Source organism: Ranitomeya imitator, chromosome 1 (genome assembly GCF_032444005.1).
Source record: "Ranitomeya imitator isolate aRanImi1 chromosome 1, aRanImi1.pri, whole genome shotgun sequence".
NCBI classification, from domain to species: domain Eukaryota; kingdom Metazoa; phylum Chordata; class Amphibia; order Anura; family Dendrobatidae; genus Ranitomeya; species Ranitomeya imitator.
This window is the reverse complement of record NC_091282.1, coordinates 979780352-979800124: the sequence shown is the minus strand read 5'-3', so window position 1 is coordinate 979800124 and position 19773 is coordinate 979780352. Positions and strand designations below refer to the sequence as shown.

Genomic DNA, 19773 nt, shown 5'->3' with positions numbered 1-19773 from the left:
CAGGGCAATTTGTCACAAAGACACTTATTGCTCCATGATGTTTTGCCTTCCTGCTGTTTGAGTTCAATACATCGTGGATCTGGTTGAAAGATTACTAAAGACACTGGTGAAGACCCAGCATTCATGGTGCACATTGTCACCAAAGGCAAAAAGGTAGGTGGAAGTTCCTTATAAATTAATTCAAGGACTTATGCCATGAGCATAAGGCAAGGATCTCAAGTGTAATATACTGTGAAATACCTTTACCTTTATCAAGTACCATGCCAGAAAGGTAGCAGGGGATTAGGGGGGTAAATATGTCGCTCAGGAATTAGTATAAGAAGGATGGTTTCAGGTTTCTAAAGAACCAATGGTTACATTTCTATGCTAGGGATGGGCTGCACCCCAATGAGGTGAGAGGAGAGGGGTGCAGCTATGTCAGAGGAAATAATGGCTAGAAGGTTGGTGGAGAGTTTAAAGTAGGGAGTGATAGGCAGGGTAATTACTGTACAGGACGGCAAGCTAGTATATACAGTTAGAAAGAGAAATAGTGGCGCAAGTGTTTGAAATTTTTCAACAGCGAATAAGACAATTACCACAGTATTGTCAAGGAGGGAGTAAATGTTAAATTTTTTATTCACACTGATAATCCCAAAATAAGATTAAGGGTATGTGCACACGTCAGGATTTTTTCCTGACCAAATCCAGAGATTTCTGCCAGAAATCTGCGGTTTTTTTTTACGCGGATTTCTCGCGGAAATTGCGCGTTTTTTGCGCGGATTTTGCGCGGATTTTTTCCGGAATTTTTGCGGATTTTTTTTTTCCTGATTGTCATTTTGGCTTAGAATTCCGCAAAAATTCCGGAAAAAGATAGAGCATGTCCGGATTTTTAGCGTTAAGCGTTTTTTTGCGGAAAAAAACACTTACATCTGCACAAAAAATCCGGAATGCATTCTAAATGATAGGATGCATAATTTTAGCGTTTTTAATGTGGGATTATAGCATTTTTATAGCGAAATTCTGCAAAAAAAACGCTAAAAATCCTGACGTGTGCACATACCCTAAATGATGACCTGTTAACAATGTGCACCAAGAGGTGGGATCAGAGTTGCAGAATTGTTCAGATACTAGAATGGCCAAAGTGCTACCAACAATATGCCTGTTCACACTAGTGGAGTTTAATGGGTTTTAACACTTAGAACAGGTACCAATAAAAGATGTGGCACATAGTACTATATATTGACGGTGGAGAGTACCTAAAAACCCACACTTTCAAGCAATAGAAAAAGGTTAAAAAATCAGAGAACCATCCTGGCTTCCCCTATTCTTACAAAAGTATATTTGAGCAGTTACAATAGATAAAAGGGAGTACAAGGGAATAAAAGCACTTGGTATCAAAAATGAAATGTCCTGAAAACAGAAGTGTAGATGGTAAAAAAGACAGTGTTCTCTGTCTATTACTGTGTGGGCTGGTGTCCTTCTCAGCAATGGAGGATAGAATGTCTTCCTTAACAACTTGGTAGATGAGCAATTGAAGGAAAAAAGTGTCGGAGAGATTTCCCGGCTGGTGGCAGCAAACTCCTTTCAGTTCCTCTTAGGCTAGGGTCACATTGCGTTAGGGCAGTCTGTCTAGCGCATAGCGCTACGGACTGCGCTAACGCAATGCCCCAAAAGGGATTGCGTTAGCCGATGCCGCTAGTGCAGATTCCAGATCTGCGCTAGCGAGAAACGGACCGCAAACGCTGCAAGCAGCGTTCGTGGTCCGTCACTCAAATGACGGCACATCGCTAGCGCATGCCCAATGTGGGCGTGCACTAGCGATGCGTTCGCCATTACAGGCTATGGTGGCGTTAACGGACTACATTACACAGCATTATGCCGTGGTGTAACGTACTCCATTAAACGCGGTCACATAACGCAATGTGACCCTAGCCTTACAGTTAGCAGTGGGTCCTGTCACACTTCCACGGTGCTGCACCTCAATGCTGCAGTCAATATGACTGAAGCAGGATCCGACAGCATTCTCTGCTCCTGTGTATTCCGTGTGCTGGTAGAGCTGTTGGTGCAGCTGGAGTAGTACCTGCGTGACGTAATGGACCACGTGATACCCGCATGACTTGAGTGAGGTACGGATCGTAGCAAGGACCAATCATCCAATGCGTTTCAGAAACATGGTTTGCTTCCTCAGGGATTGTCCCCGCTACAGGTAAATGGTCCTTAAATATCTGTCCAAAAATTCAAAGAATGTAAATTTAATAAAAGCCCAAAATTTCCACCTCGCTATTACGTCCTTTGGGAATTATAGTGTCCAACATAAAAATCCATTTACTTTCTACACGGGACATGGATTTGATAAAATTGCCTCCCCTCCAACGTGGGTCCACAATCTCCAAGCCAGTAACCATAATATTATGTATCAGCCCCCCATGGCTTTCGACAAAATGTTTAGATAAGTGGTGGTTCCAACAGTTGAACAGATGATAAAATCTTTAATCCTATATTCAATACCGTATTTGCTGATACTAAATAGTTTTTTTAAGGCTGAACCAGATTGCACATTTTACATTTACGGCAAGGATAGAAACCTTCCAAGGAGTCCTGAAAAAAATGTAGTCGGTTTTTTAAAAATTTTCTTTTGAACTGTCGGTGCAATCATATTTCCCAGAGTTGAGGCCTTTTTATACCCAAATCTGGGATGTGCAGGGATATGCCCTCCTAAGATTTTATCATCTCTTAAAATACTCCAATGCATCTTTACTATGTTCGAGAGGATCTTAGAATTTGCATTGTATTGTGTGATAATAGGGATAAAATCAGGTACTTCTTTTTGAGTTGTTAGTTTCAATAAAGTAGTCCTGCCAAGAATTCAGTGCAACTATTTCTTTTGATTCTATTATAGTTTCCCTATTATACCGATAAATTTATTTGTTAACCCTGCTGTTCTGTTGGTCAAAAATGACCGACTTTGAACTTCAATATTCTTTAAAATATTCAAGATGCGGCTCTGAAACCCGTGGCCGACCGACCCATCCTCATTTAAGTCAATCAACCACAAGTTTCAGAACCGCATCTTGAACACCCCAAAAAATACCAAAGTTCAAAATAGGTCTCCCCAGACCGAACAGAACAGCAGGGTTAATACCTCAGACTCAGAGGACTGGAGTAACGCTGTAACCAAGGAAGACGGTAATTGGTGAGTATATACAGTTGTGTTCAAAAGTGTTTGCCTCCTTCCTGATTTCCTATTCTGTTGCATGTTTGTCATACTTAAATATTTCAGATCGCCAAATAAATTTAAATATTAGACATTGATAGCACAAGTAAACACAAAATCCAAGTTTTAAATTAAGGTCTTTATTATCAAGAGAAAAGGAAATACAAACCTACAGGGCTCTGTGTGAAAAAGTGATTGCCCAGCTAAACCTGATAACTTATATAAGAAATCTTAACAAGAAAAACAGCACTCACCTGATCCTTCTTTCAAGATGTCGTTTTAATACATAAAATTGGTTACATTGATATTTGCAGAGGTGAAGGTGTATGGCACTTCTACGGGTCCAGCAAGGTATTAAACGGCCGTAGTCTGGCAGGTCTCGCTGTTCATGAAAATACTCTCCTGACACTTGCACCACATGTTCTTTATGCTTGCATCACCCAGAAGTGATCCAACGAGGCTATTTCTGAGGATTTGAAATAACACACAGAAAAAAGTGATTTGGTGCCTGGAACAACCCTTCTTTTTTTAAAAAAAAAGCCTAATAACTGGTTGGGCCACCCTTAGCAGCAGCAACTGCAATCAAGCATTTGCAATAACTCACAATGAGTCTGTTAGCCCACTCAGTTTTGCAGAATTGTTGTAATTCTGCCACATTGGAGGGTTTCCAAACGTGAACTGCCTTTTTAAGGTCATGCCACTGCATCTCAATCGGATTAAGGACATGACTTTGACTAGGCTACTCCAAATTCTTAATTTTATTTTTCTTAAGCCATCCAGAGGTGGACCTGCTGGTGTGTTTTGGATCATTGACCTGCAGCAAAACCAAAGTGTGCTTCAGCTTGAGGTCACAACAGGTGACCAGGCATTCTCCTTCAGGATATTTTAATAGACAGCAGAATTGATTTGTCCATTTACCACAGCAAGTCTTTCAGGTCCTGAAACTGCAAAACAGCCCCAGTCCACCTCATTACCACCATCATATTTTACTTTTGGTTTAATGTTCCTTTTCTGAAATGCTGTATTACTTCTACGTCACATGTAATGGGACCTACACCTTCTCAAAAAGTTCAACTTTTGTCTCGTCAGTCCATAGAGCATTGTCCCAAAACTCTTTGGGCTCTACAAGATGTTTTCTGGCAAACTGAGAGAAGCCTTTATGTTGTTATTGCTCAGCAGTTATTTTCATCTTTGAACTCTGCCATGCAGGCCATTTTTGCCCAGTCTCTTTCTTATGGTGAAGTCATGAACACTGACCTTAACTGAGGCAAATGAGGCCTGCAGTTCTTTGGATGTTGTTGTGGGGTCTTCTGTGACTTTCTGGAAGAATAGTCACTGCACTCTTGAGGTAATTTTGGTTAGCTGGCTACTCCTGTGAAAGTTCACCACTGTTCCATGTTTTTGCCATTTGTTGATAATGGTTATCACTGTGGTTTGGCTGATGTTGCAAAACTTGAGAAATGGCTTTATAACCTTTTCCAGACTGATAGATTTCAATTACTTTGTTTCCCATTTCTTCCAGAATGTCTAGTTGTTGAGGAACTTTTGGTCTCCTTCACTTTGTCAGGCAGTTCCTATTTAAGTGATTTCTTGATTGAGAACAGATGTAGCAGTAATCACCCCTAGGAATTTTAACTCAGCTTCACAAAGATGTGACAAACCATAGTTAATTTATTTTTAAGGGGTGGTGGGGGGCGGCAATCACTTTTTCACACAGAGCCATGTAGGTTTGGATTTATTTTTCACTTAATAATAATGACCTTCATTTAAAAACTGCATTTTGTGTTTACTTGTATTATCTTTGTTGAATATTTAAATGTGTTTGGTGATCTGAAACATTTAACTGTGACAAACATGCAATAGAATAGGAAATCAGGAGGGGGGAAGACACTTTTAACACAACTGTACACTTCCAATACACTGCATAAGCAATTTGACAGATATAGTAAATGCAAATTTAAAAGGAAGTACTGTGTGAACTACTGTGATTAACTATGCAATATTTATAATATTTAAGAATTCCATGATAATATGGTCTCTACCACAGGACTGGAGCATAGCAAATCTAGTACCAATTTTTAAAAAGAGGATGTAATCTAAGATTGGAAACAATAAGTCTATAAGTTTCTACTGTGAGTAAAATCTTTGAGGGTTTTCTAAGAGAGTATTTCAATAAGAATAACCTCAAAACCCACCATCAACATGTGTTTATGAGTGATTGGTCCTGCCTGATTAAACTGATCAGATTCAGTGAGGAGGGAAGTTCCAGAAAGGAGCAGGGTAATGCACTGAATGTTTTGTATATGCAATTCCCAAAGGCATTTGATACAGTGCCACATAAAAGGTTGATACATAAAATGAGAGCAGTGAGGCCAGGCAAAAAAAAAATGTAATTGTTTAACCAACTGGCTCTGTGATAGGAAACATAGGGTGATAATGATTGAACATATTCTGATTGGGTTTCAGTTTACAAGGGTCAGTACTGGGCCTTTTCTTTTTAACATATTACTATTACTGGCCCTGTAGAGGACATACAGAGTAAAATTTCAATATCTGCAGAAGATACTAAACTCTAAAAGGTAATCAATACAAAAGAGAATAATTTAATATTACATTGCATTTTTGTAAGCTGGAGTCTTGGTTTGAGAAATGGCAATTGAATTTCAATGTAGATAAATGTAAAGTCATGCACTTATTTTCCAAGGCAAATAAAATCATGGGATGCATTAAAAGAGCTCATTACAAAAACATATTTTTCCTCTATTTAAGTCACTAGTCAGGCCACATTTTAATAGTGACTAAAAATGAAGGGAATAAGTGGACTGAAGAACCAAGATAGATTAATAAACTTGGCGTTATTCTGTTTTGAAAAAACATATTCTTATTACGTCTTATTACAATGTACAAATAAATAAAAGGACAATCAAGAGATCCTTATAATGATGTTTTATACATAAACCGGCAATGATGACAAGCGAGCATTCTCTATGTCTACAGGAAAGAAGGTTTATTTGTCACATACGGTGTTCTTTACTGTAAGAGCAGTGAGCTTGGGGAACTCTCTAACACATGTTGTAGTTATTGAGTCATTAAAAGCTGGATGCCTTTCTTGAAAAATATAACAATGCAGGCAGAATGGCTGGGCATCATCGGAGATTTGTAAATTCACTATATACGACAATATACATCATGTCATGTTACAGCTAGATCCTACTCAGCTGTGGACAGGAATATATTAAAGTTTGTATTGTCTAAGTGACAGCCTGTGACTTAAAGACAATGAAAAGGAACCATTTTAATCAATGCCTGTTTATGGCATCACTAGACCAATTTGTTCTATAAAGTGCCATAGAGACCCATATTTGTGCACTGAAAGGAAACCAGAACGAGGGATCGGCATTTCACACTTATTAACATAGACCTCAAGGAAGAGGAAATCCAATAAACTAGTACTAGTACGCAACAAATTTTCAGTCACGCATTAAAATGAGCATCATTTATGTCCTTTTTTCTTTGATTAAATGCCAATGTGAGAACATTATACAAAAATATTCATTTTAATATACCTCTTTAATATATCTAAAACATAAAGTAGGTTTCTAACAACTTTAATCACAATCATGGGCAATTAAAAGCTCTCAGTAAAGTGAAACAAGTGAGTGGATATTTTGCATGGTAGTGACAGGGTCATAAGATCAGTTACCTTTGTTATTAATAATAGAAATGGATGGTTTTAGCTAAAATAGGCTGAAAGTTTGTAAAGGAAAAAAATAGCAAAATTTCACATTTACTTTGCCATTTGAACTGGGGTCACATTGGCTGCATTGCTTGAAAGAATAGCATACGATTCAATGTCTTCCTGTTTTACTCAATGTAAATGCAATTTTCCCTACATTGCAATACTTTTCATTACATAAGGGAGTTGTCAATATGTCCACATTATTTGCATAGTGTGAAAGGGATATTTGATATGGAATTATTATATCAAAGCCATTCCCAATTAGCCAGACTAGAGTTGAGCAAAACGATCTGCAGGACAATGATGGTAGTCCATGGTTGCGGGACAAAAGCCCTTTGAACCTTCTCCAGCCGACCATCATCCCTGGTACCTCTTCTAATTAGTAAGCATCATCATTGCAGAGTGACACTTGTATAATACTGTGCAGGATCTAATGTTCAGAAGAAGCAATGGGGATGTCGGCAAGTAGAAGGAGATTTGCCAAGACAGTAATACATGCATCAGACCAGAGTTCTGTGTATCTTCTCCTACCTGCTGGCATTCCCAGCTCTTCTTTTGATTAATAGACCCAGTGTGATTTCATGCATGTGTCACTGCATAATTATGACACCTATTAATCAGAAATGGTACCGAGTATGTCGACACATCTTTTTATCACTGAAACTCATGCTGAAATCCCAAGGCTTCTTCTCTGTAGGCCAGTCCTTTCAGCTCTGATGAGGTCCGGGACATTTTCGTGCATGTGCGTGCAAGATCATAACTCACATTGCTTGCATAGAACTGTACTCAACCTTATCAGAGCCATATATCCTGGCCTAGCGTCAAAATGATCTGCAGGACAATGATGGTAGTCCATGGTTGCTGGACAAAAGCCCTTTGAACCTTCTCCAGCTGACCATCATCCCTGCTACCTCTTCTAATTAGTAAGCATCATCATTGCAGAGTGACACTTGTATAATACTGTGCAGGATCTAATGTTCAGAAGAAGCAATGGGGATGTCGGAAAGTAGAAGGAGATTTGCCAAGACAGTAGTCCATGCATCAGACCAGAGTTCTGTGTATCTTCTCCTACCTGCTGGCATTCCCAGCTCTTCTTTTGATTAATAGACCCAGTGTGATTTCATGCATGTGTCACTGCATAATTATGACACCTATTAATCAAAAATGGTACAGAGAATGTCGACACATCTTTTTATCACTGAAACTCATGCTGAAATCCCAAGGCCTCTTCTCCGTAGGCCAGTCCTTTCAGCTCTGATGAGGTCCGGGACATTTTCGTGCATGTGCGTGCAAGATCATAACTCACATTGCTTGCATAGAACTGTACTCGACCTTATAAGAGCCATATGTCCTGGCCTAGCGTCAAGAGGCCTGGGAATTCAGCATGAGCAGCGGTTATAAGAAGATGCAACAAGGACCAGATAGGTGATGGTATGGGGCCTGAGGGGTGAGTAGAAAGGTGAGCATAAGTATTTTTTTTTAAGTTACATTTATTAAGCTCGGAGGTCTGGAACAAATAACTTCTCTGTACATTTCCCAGGAAAATTTAAGTGAACAAGTGAATGAGAATTTTAGCTGATCCACCACTCATCTCTAGTACCTTCCAAAAGTGGTCTAGGGAGAGAGAACCATAGTTACATAGTTATATTATTATGTAGGTTGAATAAAGACCTAGGTCCATCAAGTTCAGCCTTTCTCCACCAACTGTACATTTCGTCACTAATCTAGCTATAACCCACGATGTTAAATGTATTAAGCAAATTGTCCAGCCCTTTTTTAAAAGCTGTTAGAGTGTCTGCCATTACTACCTCCTGTGGTAGGGAATTCCATAGTCTGACTGCTCTAACTTTAAAGAACCATTTCCTGTTTAGCTGCCGGAATCGCCTTTCTTCCACCCGTAATGAGTGCCCCCTAGTCCTCAGCATGGTCCTTGGAAGTAACAAGTCATGTGCCAGTGTTTTGTACTGGTCACATATATATTTATACATATAAATGAGATCCCCTCTGAGGCGTCTTTTTTCTAAGATTAACAAGCCCAACTTTCCCAACCTCTCCTCATATGAGAGGCCTTCCATTCCTTGTAATAATCTAGTTGCCCGTCTTTGAACTGATTCTAACTTCTGAATATCCTTTTTAAAATGTGGAGCCCAAAACTAGAACTCATATCTCTCTTTTTTATACATCCTAAAATCTTGTTTGCTTTTCAGCTGTTGCTTGACATTGAGTACTGCTGCTCCACTTACTTGTAACCAGAATACCCAAGTCCTTCTTTTGATCTGTAGTCCCGAGTATGCTCCCATGTAATGTATATGCAGCAATAGGATTACTCCGTCCTAGGTGCATTACATTTATCTACATTAAACCTCATTTGCCAAGTGTTTGCCTATTCAACCATCTTATTCAGAACATTTTGCAATATTGTAAAGTCAAGGTCAGATTTTAATATCCTACATAGTTTGGTGTCGTCAGCAAAGACTGACACTTTACTTTCAATCCCATCCACAGGGTCATTAATAGAGAGGTTATACAGGATTGGTACTAGCACAGATCCCTGTGGTATCCCACTGCTGTCTACCATATTTTTTAGACTATAAGACGCACTTCCCAGAAAAGATTTCCCAGAAAATTTTGGAGGAAAATGGGGGTGCGTCTTATAGTCGGAATATACATACCAGTAGTGTGGCAGCAGCAGGAGTCGGGTGATTCTGCAGCAGTCCCGGTCCGACGCTGCAGGGCGATGATCACACTCCCTTCCCTGACTGGTGCGGCACGTTTCGCGGTGATCAGTGGCGCAGGGGGCTCTGCTGGCATTTTGTGAAAGCCCAGAGGCCCCCGCTGAGTCTAGATCTTGTCTCCCAAGATCTCAGGATGAGATTTAGTTGTCGAGATCTCAATCTGAGCATGCGCTGCTCCAGCCGGCCATTTTTACAGAGGCCACCGTATCGCACTAACAGATGTGTGGGGGCCTCCAGGCTTTCACAAAATGCTGGAGGAGCCCCCACCCAGCATAACAGTACATCGCCAAACCAGCCTGGGATGGGATTTCCTGGAGGCCGCCATATTGCAGCAATGGATGTGCGGGGGCCTCCGAGCTTTCACAAAATGCTGGTGAAGCCCCCGCATCACAGAACACCGCCGAACCAGCCTGGAATGGGAGTCACATCACCAGACCATCGAATACCCCCTGTGACCATGCTCCACCAACGCTGCTGATCCCCCCGGTAAGCTGAATTTGGATTGTAAGACAGACCCCATTTGACACATTAATTTTTTCCCCTATTTTCCGTCTGAAAATTTGGGCTGCATCTTATGGTTCAGTGCGTCTTATAGTCTGAAAAATATGGTATATTACATTTAGAGAATGTACCATTTATGACAACTCTTTGTTTCCAGTCATTTAGCCAATTCCTTGCCTATCTGCATATAGTTTCCTCCAGTCCTTGCTTCTGTAGCTTAAGTATAAGTTTGTTACGTGGAACTGTATTAAATGCCTTTGTAAAGTCCAGATAAATCACATCAGTCGCATTACAAACATACAGCTCAAGCTCATTGATGCAGATACTGAACTCCACTTTTTATTTTAAATAATCTATGGGGGCAGATTTTCATGCAAATCTGTGTCTGGACCATAGTTCTGATTACCTCATTTACATATAGGAAAAACATGGATTTATTTGGAATAAAACTTCAGATTTGCAGATATCAAGGAATAATTTTATTCAACTTCCTGTGTCCTACATGCCCATATGGTTGGCTTAGTCTAAGTTCACATTTGCGTTGTGCGCCGCAGCGTCGTCGCCGCAACGCACAATGCAAACAAAAACGCAGCAAAACGCATGCACAACGCAGCATTTTGCGCCGCATGCGTTCAACGCATGCGTCGCAAAACGCAGCGGGTTTTTGAAACGCAGTTGCGTTTTTACCAAAAAACGCAGCGTTTTTAGACGCATGCGTTTTTAGTGCAGTGAGTCATTCTTCATCCCCCACCCACAAAAAAAAGTGTCTACACAACCACCAATGGCTAGAAGAGGGTTTGTGTTATACAAATGTGTATATACCCTGGCAGAGATGAATTCCTCCCATTTTGCTGGTATTCATGATGGAGCGAACCATGAACAGTATCTACATGGATATGGAGATGGAATTTGCCTTGGCTCATGCCTATGCTGTTGCCTGTTTTAATGAAAGGGAAAGGGAAAAACGGAGATGGATTCGTCGCCGCTTTTGGATACACCCTATAGTTGAAGTCCGGGAGAGCCGTGGAGCATACCATTGCTTGTTTGGCGAACTGAATGACAACCGGGAAAAATATTTTGAATATACCAGGATGTCATAGGACAGCTTCCGCTATCTTCTGCGTCGGGTGGAAGGATCCATTACCAGGCAGGATACGCAGCTCCGGAGAGCTATTTCCGCAGAGGAACGGCTGCTGGTGACTCTACGGTACGTTGCTGTTTGAATGACTGTGATATGTATTTACTTTTTATTTTATTTTATTTTTTTTTTTAATTGTAATGGTCAATGTACTTTTATAAATTACAATGTGCTTTATTCTAAATTTCTTTATCTTCTTGGCAGTTTCCTGGCTACCGGAGAGACGTTGAGATCACTTCATTTTCAATTCCGGATTGGAGTCTCCACACTTTCAGGAATTATTGCAGAGACATGCCGCGCTTTGTGGGATAATCTCCGGGAGGAATTTTTACCTGTCCCTACAAGCGAAATCTGGGAGGCCAACGCACAGAAATTCGAGCAAGTGTGCAATTTTCCAAACTGTATTGGCGCAGTGGATGGAAAGCACATTCGGATTACCAAGCCTACGAAAAGTGGATCCCTTTTCTACAATTACAAAAAATACTTTTCAACTGTTCTCATGGCAATTGCCGGTGCGGACTGCCGTTTTCTCGCAGTGGACATTGGTGCATTTGGGCGTGCAAATGACTCGCGCACATTTAAAGAGTCGGATATGGGCCAAAAATTATATGGAAACAATTTTAATTTCCCACAGCCACAACCTCTTCCCCACACCGAAGGCCCTGCGATGCCATTTGTTGTGGTTGGGGATGAGGCATTCCAAATGTCTGCCAACCTATTGAAACCCTACTCCAGTCGGGGCTTGGACCATACAAAAAGGGTTTTCAATTACAGACTGTCCAGGGCCAGAAGGACTGTGGAGTGCGCCTTTGGCATCCTTGTTTCCAAATGGCGGATATTGGGATCGGCCATTAATCTTAAAATTGAAACAGTGGATGAGGTGGTGAAGGCTTGTGTGGTTCTCCACAATTTCATTATGGCCAAAGAGAGACTAAATGTGGAACTGGATGAACCCATAGCCAACCCATTGCCCGATTACCATGATCATCCTCTGAGGACAAGTGTGGAAATTGCGCAGATGCGGGATCGTTTTGCGGCCTATTTTGTGTCAGATGTTGGCCGTGTGTCATGGCAAGATCAAATGGTGTAGTAATAATGTTACTGTTGGACTGTATTCTGGTTTTAACTACACCAATAAATACCTCTACTGTGACTGTGCTAAAAATATAATATGATAATAAACTAATTCTCCAGTAAATGTGCAATAAATGTTATCCGTTTAGGTTGGTTTGGTTATGTCAAATTTGGCATCTACCTATAGTTCACAAATGTAATGTGCCTTATATATAAAATTGGAACCCTTTGTTTTTAAAATGTTGTTGTTTAATAAAAAAAATTTATAATTTTTCTACCCTGCTTCAAATAACATTTTTATACCATACCATATAACATATTTATTTGTTTGTCAGATCGCCGTGTATCGTTGTGTTTGACAGCAAAAGCAACGATACCAGCGATGTTTTACAATGGTAACCAGGGTAAATATCGGGTTACTAAGCGTAGGGCGGCGCTTAGTAATCTGATATTTACCCTGGTTACCAGTGTTAAATGTAAAAAAAAAAAATACAGTACATATACTCATGTTCGCGTCCCCCGGCGTCCGCTTCCTGCACTGACTGAGCGCCGGACGTAAAGTGAATGCACAGCACAGCGGTGATGTGACCGCTCTGCTGTTAGGGCCGTCACTTAGTCAGTGCAGGGAAGCGGACGCCGGGGGACGCGATTGTGAGTATATGTACTGTTTTTTTTTTTTTAACATTTAACACTGGTAACCAGGGTAAACATCGGAAGCGTGGCCCTGCGCTTAGCAACCTGATGTTTACCCTGGTTACCCGGGGACCTCGGCATTGTTGGTCGCTGGAGAGCTGTCACACAGACAGCTCTCCAGCGACCAAATAGCGATGCTGCAGTGATCTGCATCATTGTCTGTTTCGCTGCAGCATTGTTAAGTGTGAAGGTACCTTTACGGTATGTGTCCACGTTCAGGATTGCATCAGGATTTTGTCAGTATTTTTCATCAGTATTTGTAAGCCAAAACCAGGAGTGGAACAATTAGAGGAAAAGTAGAATAGAAACATCTGCTCCACTTCTGTATTTATCACCCACTCATGGTTTTGGTTACAAATACTTATGTAAAATCCTGACCAAATCCTGATGCAACCCTGAGCGTGGACACATACCCTTAGTGTTTGAAAACACCTCATACACTTTAGTGTTTGTAAACACCTCATACAGCAATGAGAGACACCCAAAAAAAGGCAAAATAAAAATTGTAAAAATAGTGTCTGCCATTGCATATATGAGGTGTTTGAAGCACAAAATATGTGTAGACAGCACACGGCGTGACTTGCCGAGATAAATTCAGGAAAATAGTAACAAAAATAATAACAAATTGTGTTTTTTTAAACCAAAATTTTTTATTGGGGGGAAAACAGAAAAAAAAAGGGGTAATTAAACTTAGGGGGGTTCAACCTGTGCCACCAGGGGGGAATGGTAGGTGTCTTCTTTGGAATGGGGAGTGGAAGGGGCGGATGATGGAGAAGAGGACAATGATGACAGATAATCAAGGAGGCTTGATGGCAGATCCAAACCCTCCCCAGGGTATACTGGGGAAGAAACCGCCACCTCTGTAGGGGAGGAAGGAGGCAACACAAGCCTTGTTTGTCTTGGTTGGCCCTGGCTGCTCCTTCTGCGGCTAGAGCCCCGACGCGCAGTTGGTGTCTGCACTGGAGCAGCCAGAGCCTCAGTATGTGCCCGTGTGTGTTTCCTCTTTTTTTTTTTTTTGGTCCTGTGGCAGCTCCCCCAGCATGACGCCTACGGGAGGATGAAGACATGGCAGGAGCAGGAGTCGGCGGCACTATGTTATGGTGCCTGTGGTGGTGTCGCTCAGCACGTGGACCACGGTGGGGTGGCTGGAGTGGCTCTCCAGCAGGAGTGGGAGTCATGCTTGCCAGCGACGGCACTACTGCCATTGTCGCTGACTGCATGACCCCAGCCTGCTGGAGAGCCCTCATGTAGTTAGTGTTGCAGGCCTGCATCACTGAAATCTGTAGTTCCGGCGTAAGGTGTTCCACCATGCCCTTAGCAATGGTACTAAAGAAATGTTTTGCCGGATTTGAGAGCTCGGTTTCAATTGTTTCAAGGCGCCGGTCGATATTGGACAGACGAGTGTCCATGTTATCGCTCAACGCCTTGAAACAGTTCTGGAAAACCGTGCTCAAATGCAAAAATTCGGGCATGGCTGGCCTGTCCGAGGCCCGCTGGCGCTGTCGGGAATACCCAAACGAAGGTGCGCCAGAGGCCTCGGCCAGGGGAACACCTGATGTACCGGCTGCCGGTTCTCCAGATGGCGGTGCAAGCCTGCTGTCGCTGTGGGAGGGCTGTGATGGGTCAGATGGCGATTCATGAAGGGCCGCTTCTGCGGGGCGAGCTCTCTCGACGGTGCTGCTGTGTGTCCTGTGAAAAGACAATGAAAAAATTAGTCTTCAATGAATAACCTCTCCCATACGCCAACTCCTGGAATAAAAATAGCATTACATTACACAACAATACAAATCCTCGGTCTCACAGTCTGTGTGGCCAATAATTAATTTCTGATTGTTATCGCCAGCTGACCGTTATGGCTGACGATAACAATCATGGACATTCCCGCTGCCAAAGCCTTTTGACCGCATACCACTGTGGGTTAAAAAAATTTTGGAATCGAAAACTCTTTCTGGAAGCTGCCTATGCTGCAAAAATAGTTGAAAATTTAATGTCAAGATAAAAAAAAAAAAAAATACACAGTGATTTCGCTGATCTGATTGCAGGAACGACCATGACGTTAGGATCATGTGATCGAGACTTCATCATTATTCCTGCAATCAGAACTACCCTGACTCAGAACTTAACCTGTCATGGACTACAAGGACTCACGCTTAACCCAAAAAAGTAACTAATGGCCTATATAGCATTTTAATAGGGAGAAATTTACGTGGATGGCCAATATGTTACGCTGACTACATGGATGGGCAATACAGTATGTGCCTGGGAAATATACTATGTGGATACATGGCTAGAACGTGTACTATGTGGCTGCGATATTGTTCCCTGCCAATATACTATGTGGATGCACAATGTACGTGGCTGGGCAATGTACTATGTGGCTGTGCAGTAGGCTATGTGGCTGGGCACTGTAATGGGGCTGTGCAATATGGTTTGTGGACAAAATACTTACTGTCGGCGGCCAAGGACCGGTCTTAAGAACTGTAAACATTTTGCATATTTGTAGGGCACAGACTTGGCCGCAGCAGCACCACTCTTCGAACGCTCCTCCTCAGCCCGTATCCCCTTATTGAAACGGTCCTTTATGGATCGCCATCTGATCCTCAACCTTTTAACTGTGAATGCAAAGGAAAAAAAAAGGTTACATATGTAGCATTTTAAATGGATAAAACAACCGTGTGCGATGCAAAACTTTAGGCGTTTATTGCATCACACACGGTTGTGTTTATCCTGGAAAGATGGTGGGTCATAGCAGCGTATCTGCACGGCGTATCAGCAATACTCACCAAAGTTGGCTTTGTCCTTTGCAGGAGCAATGTCAAAGCCCTCCCACATCGACTTTGCCACCTCTACCCCCAAACGCCTCAACACCACCTGGTCCATGTTGCGGGAGTCACGGCTGTCCCACAACGGGCCACGCTCCTGGATGCTGGATATCAGGAGCTCCACATCAATGACTCCTTGGTCCCGTTGTGAAACCTAGAAAAATTACAAACCAAAAAGGTTACAAATATGCAAATATTAACAACCACCAGCACCTGTCATGATATGTACCTTGGCCCTATCCTTTGTCATTTGATATATGTATATTGATGGTTTCTACACCTGTATTTTTGAATGTTTTTTTTCTGAAAGTTTCACCTTTGTTACCTTCCCACAATACTTGCTACCCTGAAAAGTTATAATGTAAGCTTACTAAACATCTCTAGTGAAAGCAGGATGCTACTCAAAAAAAAATTAGAAATTGTTTAAAAAAAATACTCACTCGCCGTCCTGACGCCACACCTTGGCCCTGACCTCGCTGCTCCCGCTGACTTCCTTCACCCTCACTTGAAGAAGCCTGTAAAAATTGTATAAAGAAATTATTTTCAAAACTACAAATGACAGCGAATAATAAGCAAATTGACATAATTACTCACCGCACTCCCCTGCGCCGATTGGCTAGATTCAGAAACAGTTGCCATTCTTGCACGTTTGTTCTGGCATGAAAAAAATGAAAAAAAAAAAAATCAAATCCAAACCTAAATATGGCACATACAATAAAATAGGCCCAAATATTTAAACAACAACCACAATTGACTGTTGACTGATAGGACAATGCAAAAATAAGAAAGCGACACCACAACGCCATACATTGCAAGAGAAGACAATCAATAGAAGAAACTATACAAGAATAGACCCAAACAAAAAAGCAAAAATAGACACCTCTGTCCAAATTTTTACATATCAAAACTTTCGAAAAAAACATTACAGGCACAAAAAGTACAATGAAATAGCAAAATAATGAACGCCATACTTTACAATTGCAACAAGACATGATCCAAAAAAACACCTTCTTGTGACATCTAACCACAGAAAGACATGAAAAAAAGGCAATAAAAACCATTCTAGATAACAAGCAATAAACATTACAGGACAACCGCTGTAAAAATATACAGCAACCCAAAGATAAACCATAGCCAAATAGAAAAGAAAACACATGAAATTTTAAAAAAGGCCACCAACAAAAATAATAAAAACAAATAAAAATTATACTACACACTTCGCAATGCAATCAGTCAATGAAGGAAGATATATGCCATACGGAAAACGACGTAAAAACATCAGCGATATTTTTTAAAATAAAGGGAAAGTACAATTGAAACTATAATGGCATAGCAGCACAGAACTATACAATACAAAGACATCATAAATGTTGCCCCCCCACCAGCAAGAAAATACACTCAAGGAAAGAAAAAGTAAAGCCAACAGCATAATCCAAAACACAGCAAGACATGAGCCAAGAAAATGCCACACAGTTACCACCAACAATAGAAACCAGAAAAACATGCACCAGAAATTTTACAAGACAAAATGAGCCCAAATCAATACATTGAACAACCACATGACACAAGAACAAAACACATAACCAAACCAAAACCAACGTAAAAAAAAAAAAAAAAGGCAAAAGACAATAAACGCAATCATATAAACCCAGAAGAACATCAGAACCAGAAAAACAATTTTTCAATAACAACCCATAACTGTAATAGCACAGACCAAACATTGCAAAAATAAATACAAATCAAGAAATAAAACACAGAATACAAAATGTGCAAAGAGAAATATATACTTACAAGTTTGGCAAGCAGATTCTCTCTTCGGTGATGACTTGTGAAAGACAATGGCAAACCCCTCTTTTCTTTATATATAGGTTGTTTTTTTGTGTCTAGACAAAGTCTAGACAATGTTTTGCATTTTTTATTGGAAAACGCATGTGTCGTACAACGCACCACGACGCAAGTACTTGCGTCGTCTGCGTTGTCAATACAAGTCAATGGGGAAAAAGGCGCATCGACGACGCAAACACGACGCATGCGTTTTTTAAAAGGTCGGCGCCGCCCAAAAAATGCAACATGTTGCGTTTGCCGCGCCCAGACAGGTGCGCCATAAGCTGCATGCGGCGACAAAACGCAACAAAACGCAACACAACGCATGCAAATGCGGCCCCATGCGGCGCCAATGTTAAAGATAGGGCCGCACGACGCATGCGTTTCGTTGCGGCGGCGACGCTGCGGCGCAAACCGCAAATGTGAACGTACCCTTAGAAGGCTTGATCCTACTGACAGATTCCCTTTAACCCTATGATGCATGACATTAGAAATCTAAGTTTTCACATAACAAATAAACTGATTTAACTGATGATTTCCTCTTATTTTTGTAATACACCATTGTTCTTTTGTTGCTGAAACCAAAGACAATATCATAAAGTACTCATTGTGGATTGCATTTCATCACTGGAGGAATATCTTGTCCATATGGCTTCATAGTACCAACAACTGTAATATTTTTTCTTAGCAAAAAAATTCGCTCAGTTAAACATTAGTGAAGTAATTGTCAATTGTTATGTTTATACCTGAATTGTAAATGGGTATAGCAAGTTTTTTTTACAGTGCCAGAACCTAAGTCTTTCTGTACTTGTGCGCCAACTCTTTTCCACAGTAGATAAGCCCATTTATCCCATAATTGGCAGAATCGAACATCCAGAATATTTTCAGTCCATACTTGGTTGGTGTACTAGGCATGTATTGAATGAACTTGCAACATACTCTGAAGGCTTCAAGTTGCTCATCCACTGTTACATTATCACTAGGGTTGAGCGACTTTTACTTTTATAGGATCGGGTCGGGTTTCACGAAACCCGACTTTTTCAAAAGTCGGGTCGAGTGAAATCGGCCGATCCTATAAAATAGTTGGGGTTGGGGTCGGCCGAAACACGAAACCCAATGCAGTGCATTGGGTTTCCAATGGTTCCCAGGGTCTGAAGGAGAGGAAACTGAAGGGCCTTAGATGACGTCGTGGCTTGTGAAGGAAGGCTGCCGGAAAGAAGCAGGGCGCGTCCGAGGGTGAGTATAGCAATATTTTTTATTTTAATTCTTTATTTTACACTTAAATATGGATTCCGATACCGATTTCCAATATTGCAAACATATCGGAACTCGGTATCAGAATTCCAATACCAGATTCAGAAGATCGCTGACCTCATGGCCGACCCCACACAGGGGTCGGGTCGGGTTTCATGAAACCCGACTTTGCCAAAAGTCGGTGACTTCTGAAAATGGCCGACCCGTTTCGCTCAACCCTAATTATCATTAAGATTGTAGAGCATGGTACAATTGCTGATATAAAAATATTCCAAGTGTAACTAATAGGTGCTTGTTGATCCATTTGCAACCTCGAAGGACAAGTTCGCTTATCAAATCAAACGCTTCTCCAAACATCCTCATATCTATTCACTGACATTGTTGCTTTCTAGTATGGATCAGAATGTGGGTCCAGAAATAATTCTCTGATAGGTATATCATAAGATTTTTTACTCTGTCAGAAGTGTTAGTCCAATATAAGCATAAAGTTAATCTTGTGAAATATATTTCCATGGTTTGTTTGTTCCAAAAGCAATACGTCTTCCTTCTAAGTTTGTACATAAAACCATCCCATCTGCAATATCAGGAAAAAATTTGCAGACCATAAAAATTACACAAAAAACGATGAGTATATGATAAACATAATACAGACATAGAAAGCCCATGTCATAGAAATATGTGGTTCTCCAAAAAAGCGTTTTTGAAAAACTATATAAACTACTGGAAATTACCAAAAACTACAAACCTGAAGAATACCTAAAGTTTCAAAATTCTAAGTTAGGTAATCCTGCAGAAAATAG

The 19773-nt window shown here is 41.0% G+C and overlaps 2 protein-coding genes and 1 long non-coding RNA gene across 6 annotated transcripts in view; 1 reads left to right on the top strand and 2 right to left on the bottom strand.

The window, feature by feature from the left end:
- The window catches only part of PRDM5 (PR/SET domain 5), a 511159-nt gene that overhangs the window by 469854 nt on the left and 21532 nt on the right, over positions 1-19773 (top strand). The gene's annotated exons all lie outside the window — the stretch shown is intronic.
- LOC138657543 (uncharacterized) lies at positions 1971-15953 on the bottom strand. The gene is made up of 6 exons (XM_069745311.1): positions 15857-15953; positions 15523-15685; positions 14125-14762; positions 6216-6361; positions 5709-5765; positions 1971-2204 (listed from the first exon to the last, which is right to left on the bottom strand). The coding sequence occupies exons 1-6, from the start codon at positions 15951-15953 to the stop codon at positions 1971-1973; spliced, it is 1335 nt and encodes a 444-aa protein (XP_069601412.1).
- LOC138658247 (uncharacterized) lies at positions 15965-16695 on the bottom strand. Its single transcript, XR_011317411.1, has 3 exons — positions 16490-16695; positions 16336-16410; positions 15965-16049 (listed from the first exon to the last, which is right to left on the bottom strand). It is a non-coding gene; the product is annotated as an uncharacterized lncRNA (long non-coding RNA).

Coding starts and splice junctions, on each gene's coding strand:
- LOC138657543 (XM_069745311.1), bottom strand. CDS start 15,953: ATGGACCAGGTGGTGTTGAGGCGTTTGGGGGTAGAGGTGGCAAAGTCG. Junction 14,763..15,522: donor CCGGTCCTTGGCCGCCGACA/GTAAGTATTTTG, acceptor GTCTTTTCACAG/GACACACAGCAGCACCGTCG. Junction 2,205..5,708: donor GTATGTCCTCTACAGGGCCA/GTAATAGTAATA, acceptor ATTTTTGGACAG/ATATTTAAGGACCATTTACC.